Raw genomic sequence first — 17,725 nt, forward strand, 5'->3', positions numbered from 1 at the left:
GGGGCAGACCCACATTTAAAGAGATAGGTCTGCAGCTGTGGCACCTAAGGCTAGCTGAACACAAATACTTTAGATGAAAACATATAGACCTAGTTTGCATGTAACAATAACCCTGAATATGAGTTGAGTATGGGTTATCATTGAATCATGGGTTTTAATTATGTGTGAATCCTGCACTATGGTTTAATTATGGGTTGTTAATCACAACAACAAACCATGTGCTCTCTTTTGGGTAATGACAACCCACAATTCAACAACACACAATTCAATGACAACCCATACTGTGGGTTGTTGTTATGTGCAAATCAGGTCATAGTCATTATGGGAAGGAGCCAAAGCTGAGCTGCTGAGCTCATCCTTTCCATACAGGAGGTCCCAGGTCAAACCTCTAATATCTCTTGTTAAAGGAGCTCAGGTGACAAGAGTAGAAAAAGACCTTCGTCTGAAACCTTGGAGATCTGCTGCAAGTCAGAGCAAGTACCGGGCTAGAGGGATATAGTTTGACTGAGTAGAAGATAACAATATAAAAACCTGCTATACAGAAAAAAAATAACCAAAGACAGAAATAGTCTAAAATTGAGTATTGCATAAAACATTATGCAAAAAGTATTACAAACTCTGAAAAACAAACTCTGCAATAATGCTGTCATCCAGAAACAAAAAACTTATCTTTGAAGTTTAAAGGAAGTTAACTCTAATTTTCTGAGTGATTATGGACACAACTGTATGCATGTTTAGACCCCCCCCAAAAAAGTCCTACCAGCATCCTCCAGCCAGCTAGATGCATTGCTGTATTACATCATGTGCATGGCAATATTCTAATAAACTCATCAAACGATGCTAAATGCCTCAGAAAAGAGAAAAGTCTTGACCTGGTACCGAAAAAATAGCATGTTGGCCCAGGCCAACCATATATTGTTACAGCCTTCTGGCTAAACAACAATCTTTTCATTTTATGCCTTGAGGATCCAGGGTGGGCCACAATGTACCTTATGTACATACCAGAATTCCACACCATTCGCATCTCATACCCGAGAGCACCTCTGAAGAGCCACATGTTTTCTTGCAGACTTTGCAACGCGCACCTGAAGGAAGATTTCCCTCCCTCCAGTGATGATGGTATGTATCCTGCAAAAAGTAAATCAAACAACTCAATTATTCTGAAAATCCATACAGCACACAGATCGATAAAGTATTTACATTAGCTGCATTGGAAATCTGAATATTTCCAATATAGAATATGAATACAGAACCTTAAATAAAGCATGTGCGCACGCACGTTTGATGACAGCAGTTTTAGAGCAAATAACAAATAATATGCCCACTTGTTAAGCCTGAGATAGGTATTACATGCCTCCTAGTAATTGAACAAAGTTATTTCCTACGTTCTTTAAACAAAAATTATGCTTACATGATCTTGATGACCATCTTGATGACATTGACGACAGTCACTGCAAGCAAATGGGGCACAATCTGTATGCACGTGTAGCTCACATACTGGAAATAAATAAAGGGAAAAGGAAAATGAGGGAACCTCTGCATCTGTTTTACACTGGCTTATATCAACATTTTCTTTTCTCTTACTTTACCCTTAAAAGAGATAGTTATTGTGAGAGTAAGGACTAATAAGTGAACCATTCTGAACCCAGGTTCAGAAGTACACCAAGGCAGGACCTAACTTCGGCTAAACTAGATGTAACACCATTCTCACAATTAGCAACAGAGTGAATGGCTTAAGTGTAAATAGTGGTGGTGGATACTTGAAAATATTCACTCAATTCACTGATTGAGTGAATACTCACTCAATACATGGCTTGGGACCACAATACCTAATGGAACGCCTCTCCCAACATGAACTTACCCGTACACTGCGCTCAACATCTAAGGTCCTCCTCCGAGTGCCTACTCCGAGGGAAACTCAGAGGATGGCAACAAGGGAGAGGGCCTTTTCAGTGGTGGCCCCCCAATTATAGAATGATTTCCCCGACGAGGCTCGCCTGGCGCCAACATTGTTATCTTTTCGGCACCAGGTCAAGACTTTTCTCTTCTCCCAGGCATTTAACAGCATTTAACAACGTATACTAAGTTGGGTTTTTTTTAATGGACCCCAGAACTGTTGTGTTTAAATTGGATACTGTTTTATACTGCTGTTTTTATTTTTTGATGGTTTTAAATTTTGTATACTTTTAAAATGTCCATTCTTTTTAACTTTTGTAAACCGCCCAGAGAGCTTCAGCTATGGGGTGGTATATAAATATAATAAATAAATAAATGGTGTCCCGTCCAGCTAGGCCATTGGCGTCAGAGAAACATTACCAGCTAATCACCCTCAGGGGGCAGTGCCAAGGAAAACCTCTTCCCACCAGGATCAGTTGAAGAACCCAATACTGGGCTAGATGGAATAAACTATTTATTTATTTATTACATTTTTATACCGCCCAATAGCCGAAGCTCTGTGGGCAGCTCACAAAAGTTAAAACCATGAAAAGCACAACAAAACAACCAACTGTCTAAAAACTATAAGACTGCTTCATATCTACTCTAAACTGCTTCTCAGACAATATTAGTGTATCCTCTCTAACGAATGGTGAATGCTATGAAAGCACAGCCTCAATAACGTTTCATTGATTAAGACTATTTTGCTTGGGACAGGGGCAGGCGGAATGCAATTTCTCCAACAGGTTTCCTTTTCAAACCATTTTTTCTGCATGTTTTCAGGCTTCCTTCTGCCAAGTAAATCATTGTACATTTTTCTGAAGTACCAGAAATTATCCTGAAGATTACAGTGTCACTAGAGTGGCATACATTTAATATCGGATTTAGGCTATGCTGTTAGGAATATGAGCCATTATCATCCATCCTTACCTTCACAGCGAAATGCTGGAGATTCTAATTGCTTTCTGCACACAGCACAGAATTTTCTCTTGTAATGTCCTGGAGGCCCTAAACAATGTGCAACTGGAACCTAGACAGAAAAAAAGAAGTATGCTTTAACTATGTATTTCACACTGAAAACCTACAGCACTGCACAGATTTATATAGGGAACTAAAAAAGGCTGCACTATTAGAGGGAGTGTAATTTTTTGCATTTTTAGTCAGAAACCAAGGCCTCATTCGCACATAAGGGTACACAATCCAACATATAAACTGTTTCCATCCCATTAAGACAACTTTCCTCCACAAATAATTGTTTAGTACTAGGATGGGCAAGACATTTGTTTGATTCACATCTTAATATGAATTTACCAAATATTTTGTACTTTTCAGAATTTTGTGGTGCAACTTAGAAATAAAAAATGTATGCAAAAATGTGTATTAGAAAAAAGCACATGGCTGAGTCGGGCTTTGAACCTGAGCCTCCCCAATCCTAGACTAAGGCCATGGCTAGATGAAGGGGTCTGAGGGCGACGATCTTGCGATTTTATGATCGCGAGATCGTCGCCCTCATCTACAAGTGGCGTGCGACATCGCAGCCGCCATTTTGGTTTTTAAAGGAGAAGGAGTGCTCGAGTGCTTGTCCAAAAACCGTACATTTTTTGAAAAAAGCAACAACCTCGTCCTCCCCCCACCCCACCCCCGATGGGCAAAGAGCTCCTGAGGAGCTCTGTGCTCCATGCGCAGCTCCTCGTGGTTACTTGTGAGGAGCCGGGACAACCTGCGACGCCCACCCACACATTCCGAGGTCTCTGGGTCATCCCGAGACCGTGGACAAAGCGGGGGGAAAGGCTATGCCAATATCCTGGGGCAAGGGAGGGATCATCTCTCTTTGTTCCCAGGATCCCCTGTGCGTCATGTGAATGCACGGGGATGATCCCTGGGATATTGGCAGGTCTAGCCATGGCCTAACACCTACCACTATGCCAGGGATGGAGAGCTTCTGGAGCTCCATATGTTTTGGCCTACAACTCCCATCAGCATGAGGCTATGTTGGTTAGAGCTGATGGGAGTTGGGTCAAAACATCTGAAGGGCCACAGCCTTCCACTACAACAAGCTAGTATAGCGTGTGAATACACTATGATTAAGAAGCTTTGGAACCACTGCCAAGTTCTGTTGTTAGGACAGCTGCCAAGTCCACTATTAAATATTTTCTCCTTGTGTTAGTTAATCCTTTTAGATAGTCAGGTCAGTTACACATCATATAACACTAAAATAGCAGGGTGACCTTAATGAACACAAGCGCGCCATCACTTCTGATGAGCAGATATACATTGTTAATGCACCAACCATCGCACTAGGAGAGGCTGCAGACATGCACCACTAAAATGCCCACTGCAAAGCAACAGCAAAACCAGTAATAACGTATGTGACACTTTAAGAAAAAGGCAGCCATTCCAGAACTTTCTTTTCTTTTGATAATTGAGGCAAAAACAGTCTAAACATTTTGATTGCCGCCACCATAAAAAATCTGCAGCCTCTATGTCCAAGAACCTCTGCTAAAAAGTCTACATTTTTTTTTAATGGTGTGCTGCTTTTAATGATGCACTGGTTTAAACGTTTGAATTAGTTGTATGTATTTTATGGTGTTTTTATTAGTGTTGTACCCCACCTCGATCCAGAGGGAGAGGCAGGTAACAAATAAATATATTATTATTATTTATTACATCCAAGAAAAGGGACACATACCTACATTCACAAGATTACACAGACGCAATTCCCCTCTATGTAGAAGTAAAAAGGAGCAAAGACGATAAAATACAGTAGAGAAAGAAAGTCAATGTTCCAATTCCATGCAGCATAATTCCTCCGCCAGAGATAAGGATGGTGTCGTGCCAGCCAGTTCTGACCTAGTAACCCAGGCACAAAACGTTTCTCTGTTGCACAAGCATTGCAAAAGGAATGTTTTCCCTTCTTTACGCTATCAAATGACGCAATTTCTAGTGATTGGTTTCCCTTCTCTCAAAAAACATGTATCAACCAAAAGATTCACTTCCTTTGCCTCCCTTTAAGTGAACTGCCAAAAGTGGCTCTACATCAAGACACAGATTTATCACTAGCTAGTATATACATCTCCTGCTTCGGAAAATAGGTGGGAAGAGGCAGTTTTTAACTACTCTGTCCAGTCCCATCCTCCCACCTCACCCCCACACTCCATACCCCCACAAAGGATATTTAGGAAATAGGAACCGAGCATACTGCCATCACCACATAAAGCCTCAATTATTCTTGTTCTTAATAATCACCATGGCCAACCAGCTGCATTAATTCTAAGGCGTGATGCCATAAGACACCCTGACAAAGCTGTTGGGCTCCCATATATTATTGAAAGCCCTTTATATAGGAGCCATTAAAATCAATCTGCAAAAGAGGATGTTACAATCTTATCATAGCAACGCTTTTAAAGCCTTTAAAGGACCTTTAATGCACTAGACATATATCTAAGCAACATTTAAGACTGGGATTTTCCTCTACTCCCTAAATGCCCTCAAATAATCAGTTTACTTCCAACCACAACTACTTCTTTCACAGCCTTAATCCCAGCTATCGGTTCTGGAGGATCAACAACTATACCTGTGAGGAATTTAGCAGTGCTCATGGGGAGCGCTGCACCCCGTGTGCAACTACGCGCAAGTAATTGCGCGGAGTCGGGAAAAGCCACGGAAACGGGCCACATGCTCACGGTCTCGGGCTCAGCCCAAGACTGGGGGGAAAACCGGGCTCAAAGTGTAGGGCTGTAGCCCAGGGCCAGGCAGGGTTGATCCCTGCCTGAGCCAGGGATTCCCTGTGCATCATCTGGACGCACCAGGGCGATCCCAGGTATCAGCCCAGGATAACCTCTGGTCTAGCAAAGGCCCAGGTTGGGGAAGATTCATTTAGCTTTACGAGAATGAGCTTAAGCGAGGCTTGGGCTCACACATTCCCCCTACATTGCGGCTGCATGAAGTTTGGAAGCTTTTGCTTCCATTTTTTATGTTCCATTTTATCATATTTTTAAACGCATCAAAATGTGGTTGTTCTTAATTCTCGTTAATAGATCAAACCAACTTCAACCTATGGTTTACAAAGCTGGCTTGATTCCACTAAGCATAGTTAAGTTTCAAATGACGTGACAACCTGCAGTTAATTAAAATAAAAAACTGAAGTGGAAGCTTCCAATATATGCTATTGGAGGGGAAGGGAAGCGAGGAGGGAGACAGTGAGTCTAGGTTTGCTGCAGGTAGTCTTTGTAACTGTACACCAAGGTTTAGCCTTCTGTGCAAACCAGCTCTAAGTTTAAGGGGGTGGTTATACCTAAAAATGTAAAGTGTAACCAATCTATGCATCATACAGGGAAAAGGGATCAACTACGGACATGGCTAGATGGGGCAATGTCCCGGGAATCATCCCTGGATCGTCTCTGTGCATCCACATGATGGCCAGGGCATCCAGGGACAATCCCTCCCTTGGCCCGGGATATGGCCCTACCAATAAATTCTGATTTTTCCATGGTCTCAGGTTGATCCTGAGACTGCGGAATGTGCGGCCTTCCTCCTGGGACAACGCGCGCCACGTGTAGACGAGGGGGACGATCTCGCGATCACAAAATCATGATACCATACCCCTCCAACCCCCTTATCCAGACATGCCCTACATCTCCTGTGACTGTACATCCAGGTTTGTTACTGTGTAACATGTGAATGGCTCTAAGGGCCAATTCACACTTTGTGCAGCAAGTGCATTTGTAGTGCTCAACACCATAAGGGTTGATGTTGATATGCTTGTTTGGGGCTCCTGCGATCAGCACTTGTCAGAGAGTCTCAAATGGTTACAGTCCTTCAATGCTCCAATGTAGCTGACCACATGCTTTGCAACCATACAGTCCAAGGTTCAATCCCTGGCATCTCCAGACAAGGCTAGGAAAATATGCTGCCAGGTAGTGTTGACAGTATTGGACAAGATAGGCCTGACTCCGTATAAGGCAGCTTCCTATGTTCACTTCAAAGTACATGGTGTTTATCCTCCAAGGCAAACATTCTCGCCACTTAATGTGTGAGTTATTCATGGAGATAGTTTCATGCCATAGAACTTCCCAGTGTTTCCTGAAGCCAAATGTTGCAGGACAATAAAATCAGAATTTTCAGCTTAGGTTAATAAAATTAATTAACCAGACCAACAGGAAAATATATTTAAAAATGTGGAACTAACCGCCTCCCCTACACAATACTTTAAAACAGTGTCCATTTTTGCAGACACGGAATTTGCTTCATTAAAAAAAAAAAGAGCACAAAGCAAAAACAAAAAATATGGCATAGCTCTAGAGAATGGAAGCATTAACAGCTATTTGTAGCACAAGGATGCCATTCTATTTTCAGCTATCTTTAGCAGTTACATTTCCTGTTTTAAGTTTTGTAGGGGTTTCCCTCTGCGGTGCAAGCCTCGGTTGCAACGATACGCTTAGAACAATGACATGCATAACTGCAGAACAAAAACAATATATCTAGCCAAAGCCTGGTGAAAAAGCATTCCCTGTGAGACTGGTCACCAGAGAGATGTTGAATTGTTACCTTTGAAAAGCTATGTTGAATGCAATGTCTTAATCTGACACAAGACTCACTAGCACACACACACACAAAAACTATTCTGTGTTGGCAACTCAGTCCTGGAATATGTGACATATTAATCAAGATATCTGTTAACATACAGAGCACTTTAAAGTCATTACTGAGTAATCACACCCAGCACCCTGCAATCTGAGATTTTAAGTAACTGCTTCCTGGTTAGAGAACACAATTTCCAGGAAAGAATGAACACTAGCATACTTCATTTTAGAGATTAAGCATTTTCAAGGCAGGGCTTTTCTCTAGAATAATAAAAAAAGAATTAAATCCATTGAGGTCAGCATCATTAGCAATGCAAATCTGGGTTGAAAAGAGGATTGTATTCAGGCTGTTTACACAGAAAATAATTTGTTCATCAAGATCCAAAGTGAAGGTAATCAGAAGAAACAACAAACAAATGAAATGAAATAAAATAAGGTCTCATCTTTATATGATTAATTCTATTTTTGACACAAAACATTGCTTCACATAAATATCCCCTTAACCAGTTTCAACCTACAGGGGGGTTGGGGGTGACTAAACCCAACCTACAATATTGCATAATTTCACCACTATGGTAATTGAAAACTAGCCACTATTCTTCTGGATTATTATGAACTGTGTCATTATCCTTCGCAGGGGAGGATTCCCCCTCAAATTAAATGATGCGGTTTTAATACACACACAGTCAGTTAACCAAAGAAATAATGTTTTTTATGTGTGGTAGCTGAAGACTCAAATAATAAAGAAAAGCATTGGTTGGTAAGGGAGGAGGCGCTGTCTCAGGTATCCTGGTCCCAAGTTGTTTACGGCTTTGCACACTAGTACCAAAACCTTAAACTTGGCCTGGAAGCGAACAGGCAGCCAGTGCAGTTCTCTCAGCAAAGGAGTTGCGTACTGAAAGGGGGCAGCCCCTGATAACAGCCGAGCTGTGGCGTTCTACACGAGCTCCAGCTTCTGGAGCAGCTTTAAGGGCAGCCCCACGCAGAGTGCATTGCAGTAACCCAGTCTTAAGGTTACTAGCGCCTGTACCATTGTGGCCAAGCTATCCCTTGGCCAGGAGAGGCCATAGCTGGCGAACCAACTGGAGATGGTAAAAGGCAGTCAGAGCTACCATAACCACTTGGGCCTCCAGTGACAGTGATGGATCTAGAACTGCCCCCAGACTACGAACCTGACCTTTCAGAGGGAGTGCAACCCCACCCAGAACAGGCAATGAGCCTATCTCCCAGATCCAGGAACCATTCACCCGCAGGGCTTCCGTCTTGCCAGGATTCAGTTTCAGTTTATTGGCCCGCATTCAACCCATTACTGTGTGTAGGCACTTATCCAGGATTTGCACAGCCTCACCTAATTCAGATGTCACAGAGAGACAGAGCTGTCTGTCATCATCATACTGATGGCACTTGGCTCCAAATCCCCTAATGACCGCTTCCAGCTGCTTCATATAGATGTTAAACAACACTGAGGACAGGATGGTATCCTCCGGAACGCCATCGTTCAGGTACCAAGAGGTCAAGGCATGGTCACCCAATGTTACTCTCTGAAATTTGTCCTGCAGGCAGGACCATAAGCACTGTAACCCAATCTAGGAATCTGGGTGAGAGCCATCATGCTCACTTCCAGCAGCAAGGGTGAGAGGGAAGGGAAGGATACAATTCCTTCACCCAAAATCCCTTGGTTAATTGCTAGTTCACTTTGTCCTCTAAGTGTGACAAGAAATGGACCAAATGGCTACTCTAAAGATTACGTTAAATTTGCCAATTCATTCGCAAAACATAATCCATTATAACTAATCCAAATCATTTCTTGCTCATCTATACATGGCATTTAGTTATTCCAAAGCACCTTTTTGATCTTCCTCATCAAAATCCCTTTTCCAAACAAGTATACTTCAATGTTGAAGTGTAGCTCCATACTGGAGAATGAAGCTGCCCATTTATATGTAAAAAGAGATGTCACTAAAGCAGCCCCATTTTGTCTGTTGTATGCCTACCACTGGGTAATACTTTCCTAAAATGACCTTCCATTTGGAAAAAAAATGCCACATTAGCGTTACAGACACTCAGATACCCATGTTTTAGATTTTAATAGGAATGCTTACATAAAACTGACTGTCTTCAAAAGACACTGCTCATGACCACTCTGCTGAGTACTCATGTGTGTGGAAACAATATACAAATAGCCAGACGTATAGATTGTGACCCTTCAATTCAGAATCTAACATAGAAACTTGAAGTACTGGGTTTGAAGGTAATTAAACCACTTGCATAAACAACTTGACTCGAGGGTATTCCAAGAACAAGAATCACCTAACATATGAATCACTTTCGGACATCCTCTGAAACAAAGGACCTATCATATCTGCCATGGATCTGGTTGCAACTTTCAGATAACATTTTTTGCAGTAATAAAAAAGCAGAAAATATTTTAATCAATGAGAATCTTTAAAAATGACTATAGAATTATGTTATCATACCTTCGTATATGGTATAAATGGCAGGAGAAAGGAATACTTCCTAGTATTCTCCCATGTGACCACCTCCAAGTTTTAAGACCTGCTGGAGGGGACTTGTTTTGGGTGCCTTCCTTTTCTAAGAGCCTGGGCAGATGATCATTTTATCATACATTCTACCACACATCATATTTGAAGTGAGCTTCTATTCCCCTTACCAGCATGAAATAAACAACCAAGCAACATTCACAAGTGAATGTGCTCACCCAGAGGTATTTTCTTCATCATGCTGCCCCAAGCAGAGCTTTATCAGTTTTGCCTTAACTCCAGCCAACTCTGTACCACTTCAAGTTCAAAGGTTTTTAACGTTTAATCTCATTGCTCTGTTTTAACAGACTATTTTATACTGCTGCTACTTTTTGGCTTCACGGTACTCTGACTACAATGGATCCCATCTTATCCTTGAATCCTCAGGAGAAAAATAAAACTTTAGCAGCAGGATCATGGACAAGATGCAAGGAAGTCCCCAAAAATATTGTATGCTGGAGAACTGCAAACAAAAATGGCAGATAACCATGTTGGTCCATTAGAGAGAGAAAAAACCAAAAGCAACAGTTAGGAACAACTGAAAATGTCACAAAGAAGTAAACAAACTTTTGAGGTCAGCAGAATACAAGGAGGACTTCCTGGGAAGAACTATATACACAAGTTTGTTTTAACAACAATAGGTACTGTAACTAGACAATACAGACTCTCTCTCTCTCTCTCTCTCTCTCTCTCACACACACACACACACACACACACACACACCCCTTCTGGAACATTGTCAACTACAGCCAGCTTCTAACCAAGTCCAAGCAACAAAGATTAGTCATAGTACACAAACTCCATAATTCTTCTTTGAAAGTTGTCGGCGCAGAACTCATCTGACTCATGCCATCCTTTTGAGTTCATGAGCCTTAACTCGACCTTGAATTCCATGTCCTGTTTAAGAGCGACATTTTCAGAAAGAAAGGAGGATAATCCAGTTTCAATGTAACATCAAAAGAAGCATTCAGACAAAGCTGACTCTTCGCCAGATCCCCAACTCCAGCCTTCAAAATGCAATTTTCAAAAAAATGTAATTAATGGTTTACAATATTAGTATGCTCTAAGAATCCAGCAGGAAAAAATCTTTAACACCCTTCACATATTAGAGCTTTCCATAAATAGCCACTTTGTATAATCAGTAAGGAGGATAGGAGACAAAAATAAAAGCTTTCCCTACATAGAATAAACTACCATTAATCCTTCTGTTATGTTTTTAAGCTAAAAGCCAAGTTAAATATTTGGTGCAGCCAACACACAAAAAACAATATCCCATATGGCTGCTTTTGTACAGCAGAAGGTTAACTTAGACACCCATCAGGTAGTTTCTAATTAACAGTAACAGCTTAACTTTTCATGACACTTTCTAATGTCAAAGACACAAAAGCCATGAACTAGAAGGGGTTGCTTCTGCTAGCCTAAAAGGAAAGTGTTTCCAAGGATGAAGAACAAAACCCAGAAGCATTTCCCACAGCATCAACTGAAAGAAACTTTTGCAACTATGCTATTTATAACTACGTTTTAAGATTAATAAGCAGTGTCGTATCACAAATGTAACATAAATGAAAGGGTTTTCCCTCCAACTTCAACCTGTTCAACATCAACAAGAATTATCACCATCATCATCTATTGTTATGGTCAGTGACCAGCATGAATCATAACCACAAATGAAATCATGCTCAGGCGTGACTTCCAACTGATATTACGGATGATATAATAAATGCAAGGACAGCTATTTTGTGTTTTAGTACAAATGTGAGGGGCTGGGTTTCAGTGGGAGAGGACCTGCTTTGCATGCAAAAGGTCCCAGGTTGGAGGGAAATGGTTAAATGATGGTATTGATTATATCTCTTTTTTGAGTTAGATCAGTGGTTCCCAAAAATTTTCAGGTCACCGCCCCCTTGGTTCCACAAATTCATGCCCAGTGCCCCCTACCCTACACTTATAAAAATCATTATTCAGAATAGCGGTTTTCAACGACCCACTAAGGAAGATAATTACAATAAAATTCTAAACAGTAACAATTAATTGAATATTTATTCAAAATCCAATTACATTTTTTTAGTTTATTCAATTAAACATAATTGATGAACTTGATCCAGTGATATCATCTTTTCAAAGTCTGATAATCATATAGCAAGTATATTAGATATCACATTTAGTAACTAGGGTAGAGTACCTCACTATTCTGCAAATTCTTAATGTGATGGATGGGCTTGATGAAGTGATACCAGCTTCCCAATGTCTGGTTTAAAGTCACTTTACATGAGACTTAAATCACCATGTTTAGTAATCTGGAGTGGATTTCTTTGCTTGGAGAGAAGTAGGCAGACCATACTAAAACCACATTCCACCAAATATGATGCTGGAAATGCAACCAGGAGCTTCTGAACCACCCTCCATATTGCAGGATAGCGATCAGAAATTTCTTTCTGTAACCAAAACTCCTGGTACATTCAGCTCAATGTCATTTTGTAGCTCAGTTGGCCCCTTTAAATGGGAAGCACCTGCCGCAGGCCTGCCCAGGTAGGGAAGGGAAAGAGAGCGAACGCCTCTGTTTTGCAGCCGGCGTGGCGGGGCACACCAAGCAGGGTATGTCTCTTCATTAGCGTTTTGGTGCTTTTGAAACATTTCAATTCACCATTAAAAGGACTCTTCTTAAACGGTATTAATACATGTGTGGATTCTTCCCCTATATGGCTTGGGACCAAACTACCTTCTCCCATAAAAATGTCCCTGGGTTTTAAGACCTTCTGGAGAGGTGCGTCTCGGAAAAGACCACCTTGAGCACCCCCCCTGCCGCCCCTTTGCCTCTTAACACCCCCCTATGCAATCCCACTGCCCCCAAGGGGGCAGTACCGCCCACTTTGGGAACCACTGAGTTAGATTCTAACTGATATGTACTTAAGCCAACCTTTAGTGATGTTGTGATATGGGACATTAGTATTGTTTTAGAATTTGAATTCTAAAAATATATTGGATATAGTTTGATTTCTTGTTTTGGTCTACAAAAATATATTAATCTTGGATTGTTATTCGCTAAAGTAGTAAATAATAATGGGATCGTTTTTTAAAAAATGTCTCTTGAATAGCTGAGACTGAGACATACAATTCTCTTGGCAGAAAACAGCTCAAAAACAGCTAAGAGAACTCCTTTATATATACTTTGGGAAGCTGGTTGTGTTTAATTTTCCATGTGCAAGTTAGAAGCAAGGAGTTTTATTTGGAAGGTGTTGATGAAATAAGTATACTTCTGAGTTTTAAATTGTTTTGTGATATTTGAAATATTGGTGTTTTATGCATTACTCTGTGAGAGTTACTTTATCGTTGCTAGTATGTTTTAAAGTTGTAACATGTATTTAAACAGTTAATTTCTTAAGAAATTGGTCTTTAAAGATTGTTTTGTGTTACATGTTCTTCGGTTGCCCTTGATAAAGACACACGCTCGAAAGGCATTGGAAACTATAAATATTGGTGCAGCTGTCTTTTGTCTTTGTTTTGGCTTTTTACAGCTGTGTTTTTATCCCTATATTTGTTGTTGTTGACACACATGGGCCTCCTTGTTTTGGATACGTGCTCAAAATCTTGGAGTCGATGATCTTCTGCAGGCCCCTCAGAATCCTAGAGTACTGTGCCTACACTATGTGCTATCTCTTAGTAGCAAAGGCAGTAAACCTGTGTGCACCAGTTGCTGGGGAACATGGGTGGGAGGGTGCTGTTGCACTCATGTCCTGCTTGTATGTTCCTGGTCAACAGCTCGTTGGCCACTGTGTGAACAAAATGCTGGACTAGATGGACCCTTGGTCCGATACAGCGTGTGTCTTCTTATGTTCCTATGCAGTGAGAGAAAGCAGCACCACTTGCTTGTGAGTTACTCACTCTAAATATAGTGGCAAATTCATTTGGTGGACAAGCTGGGAGCCATGGGCTCGTGCTGCGGTTTCTCAGCCAAGCACAACCCCGACTCTTGACTAGCTTCCTTGCCTCCTTGCCCTCGGTTTCCTCTCTTTGCACTTTTGACTGGAGAAATGCAATACTGGTGCAGATGTGAAAACTATGGCTTCCTGATCAAGACCCAAGTCCTGAAACTCACACGCTCTCCTTCAAAAATTACTCTCTCCCTTATCTTAACCATGAGTTGGTGTTATACCTGGTTAACATGAATCATGGTTACTTTCAGAATAAATTTCCTCATAACTAGGGTGTCCAAATGCTCTTTGAAGCCTGTTTCAAATCCTGGGCACAACTCCTGTGATCCCTCACCACTGGCTATGCTGGTTAGGGTTGATGGGTGTTGTAGGCTAAAATATCTGGAGAGCCACAAGTTGCGCACCCCTGCTGTAGGCTATAGCAGGAGCGGAACCACCAGCCGTTGCAATTCAATGTGAACAATCTCAACAAATGTAAATCCAAGTCTGCTTAGCACCAATCAATTTTGGATGAATGATTTATATCCCTAACTGGCCCACCTAAGCCTGTTCCACTTTTGTGCCTTCTCCTTTCTTGCATGTGACTTCCAAATTTGATCTTGGCTTCCCTCACAGGCACTGCCTTCCCTGATATGGGATATCTAATTTAGACTAAATGCTTTGCTGAGACCCCACATACAGCAAATGGTGACTCTCCGTCATTTGACGTTGAACACCAAATATGATACATAATTTGTAATTACCAAGGGTGCTTCCAGATGAGGCTTTTATTGCGCAATTGAACTAACTCATTCATCAAATATGACAGGGAGTCTAGACATCAACATCTTCAATTTGTTGCCCTCTCATGATTTCCCATGGCTTCTTCTCAGTTGACTGCACTGTCCAGGAGTAAGTTTTACCAGCCAATTTAAAGTGTTGGTTTGACCTCTAAAGATGTAAACAGTTTAGGACCAAATTACTTGAAAAACCACCTTCACCCTTACCAGCTTGTCTGCACTTTAAGATCAACGAGACCTTTCTCAGTTGCCTACCTGTGAAGGCAGTTACAAGTGGCCCTACACCTCTGGAATAAGTTGCCATCAGGGGTACGTTGGGCCTCATCACTGCAGGCTTTTAAGAAGGCCCTGAATGCTGCACAATGCCTGGCACTAGGAGCCCTCTGTGTAGAAGCAGCCCAAGACTTCCATGTGCAGGGATTTACAAAAAATCCCATAACTACCACGACCTGTGCCTTACAAGATGTACAACAGCATCTGCCCCTTATTCAGTCACCTATATCTAGAACTCCCACAACCACTTTCCCTTTATATGAACAGACATCAACGATTCTCATACCACCAATTAGTGTCCTATGAAATAATATGTAGCAATAGTTTTTATATCAAAAGGTTACAGGAACATTTTCAGGTAAGACAAACATTTGTAAATATTTATTTTAAAACATCAAACGCCCACAGAACAGGAGCTATTTACTGACCATCATATTGACCATGGGTTGGACCCAGGATCTGTCTTCCATGGACAGAAGGGATCCACTAATGGAAAGTGCCTCCATCTGATTTTGGGGGATGCTCCCCTCCCCTCCCACCTGCATCACTGTTCAACCCATTTTCAGTAGACTGGAGGGGCTGCTGTGGGTAGGGGACGGGAGAATCCGCTTTCGCCAGCACAGTTACATGTGCCTAAACCTGGATTCAACCCCATAGCATACTATCCCACCTTTCAGTTTAGCTAGCTGGTAGTTTGATGCCAGACAAAGGGGTTGAAAACACAAGGTTATGCTGAAGAATACATATAAGCCTTCCCCAACCCAGTGCCCTCCAGATGTTTTGGATTACATCTCCCCAAATCCCTTATCATTGGTGACATTGGGCAGGGCTGATGGGACTTGTAGTTTAGAACATCTGGAAGGCTTGGGGAAAGCTTTTTTTATATACGGATGTCATCTTATAATGCATGGACCACTTACCCTTACAAGACTTGGAGCAACACAGGAGCATGGTATCTTCACATGTTTCAGGCACTTCTCATGAGACATAAAATTGCAAACTGCAAAAAAAAAAGTATATATGTTAATTTCTCTGCTGTGGCACCCCGGCTGTGGAATGAGCTCCCTAAGGAGGTTCAACTGGCATCTATACTACATATTCTTTCAGATGCCAGGTGAAGACCTTTTTTTTCTCTCAGCATTTTAACAAGTCTATAAATTTAATTTTAACTTTGCTGTTTTAAATTTGTATTTTAAATTTGTATTTCTGCACTGCTTCTGATTTTATCCTGCTTGTGCTTTTATATTGTATTTTATATCATGTTTTTATACTCTTTCTTTTATACTTTGAATGGTTTTAATTTTTGTGAACCACCCAGGGAGGTTCGGCTATTGGGCGGTATAAAAATGCAATAAATAAATAAATAAATACATTTGTCTTTTTTTAAAAAAAAGACACTTCTAAAATCCCTATTACACAATTTATACTGGGTTCAATTATGCATTGTGTGAAGTAATACCGTTCTAAACATACTTCCAATCATTTTATTGCATGACCATGGGTTCTTGTATTATAAGAGAGGGAGAAAAGCTTCCTTCTATCCACTTTCTGCACACTATACATAATTAAATAAATCTGTTATGTCCTCCCTTTATTGTGTCTTTCCCCCTAAACTAAAAAGCCCCAAAGGTTGCAGCATTTCATCATAGGGAAAAGTACCCCAGGCCTTTCTGAACCTTTTCTAGCTCTTCAAGGCCTTTTTTTGAGAGGTAGCAAGCAGAACTGTACACAGTATTCCAAAAAAGGCTGCACCATAGATTTTACAATGGCATAATGGTTTTGGCAGTTTTATTTTCAATTCTTAACAATCCCTTGTGTAGAATTTGCCTTTTTCGCAGCTATGGCCATAGCTAGACCAGGCCTATATCCTGGGATCATCCCGGGATCATCCCTGTTCATCCAAATTACACACAGGGGATCCCGGGAGCAGGCAGGGCCGACCCCTCCATTTGCCTGGGATAATCCTTAGGTCTAGCTAAGGCCAACATCCCTCTCTCTCCCATCTGAAAGCGCAGCTAATTCCCTACCATATAGAGGTAATGCACATGAAGCTGTCTGAAATGTTGAACCGTGCTATATAAATAAAAGTTATTCAGGATAGCAAAAACCCAGATTCTAAACAATTTCAAAAGACTCTCTCTAAACTGGGTGAATGGACAATAAAATCACAAATACAGTTAACTCAAGCGTTAAGGATGGGGCAAAACATCCTGTCACCACATATACATTGATGGTGTCTGAACTGGCAGCAACTAATCATGAAAAACATCTTGGGGTTGTGGTAAACAGCTCAAAGAAAACGTTAACCCATTGCAAGGCAGAAAGAGGGACTTCCTTACTCACAGGGCCAGTTCGCACATCACAATAAGCCACACTGAAACAAGCTAAGGTGGCTTGGTTAATTGCTCGCTAAGCCACACTGCTGCTGACAGCTGATCAGGTGCTCACCAGATTGCCACGGTTTGTTTCCTCCTTTGTCCTCCTGCTCACTCCGAGCACATATCCCGGGGGTCTCTGCAGCACAACTCATCTATACTCCTGCTGTGATGAATTTCCCCCTACTACCCCCACAACCCCCCACACACACACACTTTTCTTCTTGCCTTGTGAAGTACCTGCATTGACATATATATGCCATATCTTTGGAATAGAAGAGAGGGGCTTACCTTTTTAGGATAAGGTGGCAG

The 17,725-nt window shown here is 41.4% G+C and overlaps 1 protein-coding gene across 1 annotated transcript in view; it reads right to left on the bottom strand.

The window, feature by feature from the left end:
• DGKQ (diacylglycerol kinase theta) overlaps positions 1–17,725 on the bottom strand; it is an 85,211-nt gene that overhangs the window by 51,333 nt on the left and 16,153 nt on the right. Inside the window, exons 2-5 of the mRNA XM_063129108.1 lie at positions 15,959–16,038; positions 2,866–2,965; positions 1,412–1,497; positions 1,003–1,128 (exon numbers count right to left, since the gene is read on the bottom strand). Coding sequence (XP_062985178.1) covers positions 1,003–1,128; positions 1,412–1,497; positions 2,866–2,965; positions 15,959–16,038 — 392 coding nt within the window. The remainder of the gene's footprint in view (positions 1–1,002; positions 1,129–1,411; positions 1,498–2,865; positions 2,966–15,958; positions 16,039–17,725) is intronic.

The sequence above is a fragment of the Elgaria multicarinata genome, chromosome 6, assembly GCF_023053635.1.
Source record: "Elgaria multicarinata webbii isolate HBS135686 ecotype San Diego chromosome 6, rElgMul1.1.pri, whole genome shotgun sequence".
Taxonomy (NCBI): domain Eukaryota; kingdom Metazoa; phylum Chordata; class Lepidosauria; order Squamata; family Anguidae; genus Elgaria; species Elgaria multicarinata.